Source organism: Monoraphidium neglectum (genome assembly GCF_000611645.1).
Source record: "Monoraphidium neglectum strain SAG 48.87 unplaced genomic scaffold scaffold00123, whole genome shotgun sequence".
In the NCBI taxonomy this organism is placed as follows: domain Eukaryota; kingdom Viridiplantae; phylum Chlorophyta; class Chlorophyceae; order Sphaeropleales; family Selenastraceae; genus Monoraphidium; species Monoraphidium neglectum.
This window is the reverse complement of record NW_014013505.1, coordinates 16064-18587: the sequence shown is the minus strand read 5'-3', so window position 1 is coordinate 18587 and position 2524 is coordinate 16064. Positions and strand designations below refer to the sequence as shown.

The 2524-nt window shown below is 62.2% G+C and overlaps 1 protein-coding gene across 1 annotated transcript in view; it reads right to left on the bottom strand.

The window, feature by feature from the left end:
* The window catches only part of MNEG_1263 (hypothetical protein), a gene marked incomplete at both ends in the record, with an annotated part of 2547 nt that extends 1112 nt beyond the window's left edge, over window positions 1-1435 (bottom strand). The window contains 5 exons of the mRNA XM_014050251.1: window positions 26-94; window positions 212-340; window positions 400-563; window positions 904-1162; window positions 1355-1435. Of these exons, the coding sequence (XP_013905705.1) occupies window positions 26-94; window positions 212-340; window positions 400-563; window positions 904-1162; window positions 1355-1435 (702 nt within the window). The remainder of the gene's footprint in view (window positions 1-25; window positions 95-211; window positions 341-399; window positions 564-903; window positions 1163-1354) is intronic.
* Window positions 1436-2524: the final 1089 nt, after the last annotated feature.

Genomic DNA, 2524 nt, shown 5'->3' with positions numbered 1-2524 from the left:
CCCCCCCCCCCAAGTCTGTCCACACCTGGCAGTAGAAGGTCCGCAGTATCTCGCTCACGTCAGCCTTTATCCGCTCATCCCGCTCAACTTGCAACTGCGAAAGCAATTGATTGTGAATAAGCAGCACGAAGGAGGGGCTGAGTGGTACATTAACGACCTGAAATTCCGTGCTGGCACATCACAGCAATGTGCTTGTGCACACCAAATTCACCACCACCACCACCACCAGCACCACCACCACCATTACCACCACCACCACCAGCAGCAGCAGCAGCAGCAGCAGCAGCAGCAGCAGCAGCAGCAGCAGCAGCAGCAGCAGCAGCAGCAGCAGCAGCACATACTGTAGCAACTAGTTTGCACAATCCAACTCCCTTGCCGTGTCTCCCCACACCCACCCACCTCTCTCCGCTGCCGCCGGTCCTCGCCCTCGTTGGCCTGTATCTCAGACTCCAGCAGGCGGCGGCTGATGAGCTCGGGGTTGGTGAAGTGGTCGTCCTGGGCCTGCTTGCCCAAGCCCAGCCGCACGCCCGCCTCAACGCCGGATGCAACAGGCTCCAGGATCCCTGTTGCGGCAGGGTGTGTGTGGCGTCCGGGGATCAGGAGGGGGTTGAGGGGGACAGTGCAGTGCCGTGGGATGCTGCTGCACGTCCGCGTACGGGAGGGAGGGCAGGGGGCCCTGTGCGCGTGCATGGAGCCGGCATGTAACCAAATGTCTTGCTCCTCTTGGGCGGAGGGCACACGAGGCGTACAGCCCTCTGGCAGGTTGTCAGGATTCGCAGGTGGTCCGCGCGCTCCACGACAGGTGGTCGTCGCGCGCCTGCTGCAAGGTCCGCCGCTGCATGGTTCAGCACCCCCCTCCCGATCAGCCTCGCATGCGTCCCAGGGCAACAAGGAGAAACGCACCATCCTCGTTCCTGCCGAGCCCCTTGCCCGCCGCCCACCCCATCTTCTGCAGCAGCTGGTACCCCTTGTTGCCGCTGCCAATAGCGGTTGACACGCTGGCCACAGCGGCTCCGTCCCCATCCTCGCCATCAGCCCCAGGGTACCACCCCAGGCCGCGCCCCTCCTCCTCTGCCAGGCTCATCACATCGCCACCCACATCCATCGCTGGCCCTTTGTCGCCACCACCACCGCCGTCACTGTCACTACCGCTGTCGCGCTTCTGAAGATGCAGGTGCGGGAGGTCGTTGCACAGTTGTTCGTCAAACAGAGCCGAGACGGCCGCAAGTCGTGCCTGTGCTCAGCATGGCAGATGGACGGCACAGGCTGCTGCACGGGAGCGCGATCGAACATGTGGAGGGCGATCGCATAGCCCGTGCAGGGAATTGCTCCCCTGGCCGCATGCAGCACGCACCATCGCGCCAGCGCTGGCGACCATCCCGCGCGGCGCGGCGAGCTTTGCATCCACCACCATAGGCTGCCAAGCGCCTGACATGGCTTCGCTGAAGTTTTCTGGCGGCGTGTGGCGGTGTGCTGCATATACACTTGGCTCTTGATGCTGCGCCGGATCACATCACCATGCAGCAGCACGGTACGCGAGAGTATACCAAAAGACCAGCGACCGAACAAATATCAAGAACAGTTTGACGAGTTATGTTTACATTCGATACGCGCACGTAAGGCTTGCAGCACGCGGGCACAGACCGACCCAATTCACACAAAACCGGGGCCGCCATCCATATACCAATAGCAAAACAATCAAGAATCTCCAAGTGCTGGAACCTACCGGCGGGCTTGCGGCCAAGCGGCGCTGGGGCGGCGCGGCGCTTGTCGCTGCAGCACTCGCTCCAGTGGTGCTGCCGTACCTGAAACGCCCACGCTGATGTCCAACTGCGAGGTCTTTTCACTGCCTGTAGTGGTGAGCCTTGGCCCGGACGGTAGCGCTGGATTGCCTCGTGTGCAACACGAGGGGCTGCACCGCCTGGTATCATCACACCGCCTGAAGCGCTCAAGCTGACTGAAACTCGGAAAGCAGTGGCAACGACTTATTCTGTACGTGGACGTGCTGAAGCTGTGCAGTAGTGGGTTGACCGGGCTGTGATGGCTCTCCATCTGGCGGTGCAGGAGGTGGAGCTGCATCAAGTGCGGGAGGTCTGCAGATGTGAGGGCCGACTTGCTTGTGCCATGCAATTGCAAAACCGGTGTAGGGGTCGCTATGGCGCTTCCTCTTTATCTGCAACCAACGCAGCACAACATGTGAACCAAGCTAGCCGTCGTCTGCACCAAGCGGCACCCAGCCTGCTCAGACGCAGCGCTCGGCTTGGCCGCCAAGGCGAGGCCAACCCTGCTTCACCCCATCCCCCTGCCAGGTGTGCTCCACACCATAGTGTTCAACCGCGCCCTCGGCCATGTGCGGCCCCAGGATGTCGACTCTGAACTCTTTGATGTGACCTACGTGAGCCGTTCATTCTCCGGTGTTGGCAGTGGTGATGGTGGTGGTGGTGGTGGTGGTGGTGGTGGTGGGTGGTGGTGGTGGCGGTGGTGGTGGCGGTGGTTGTGCGGGGGAGGGCGCGAGGAGCGCGGG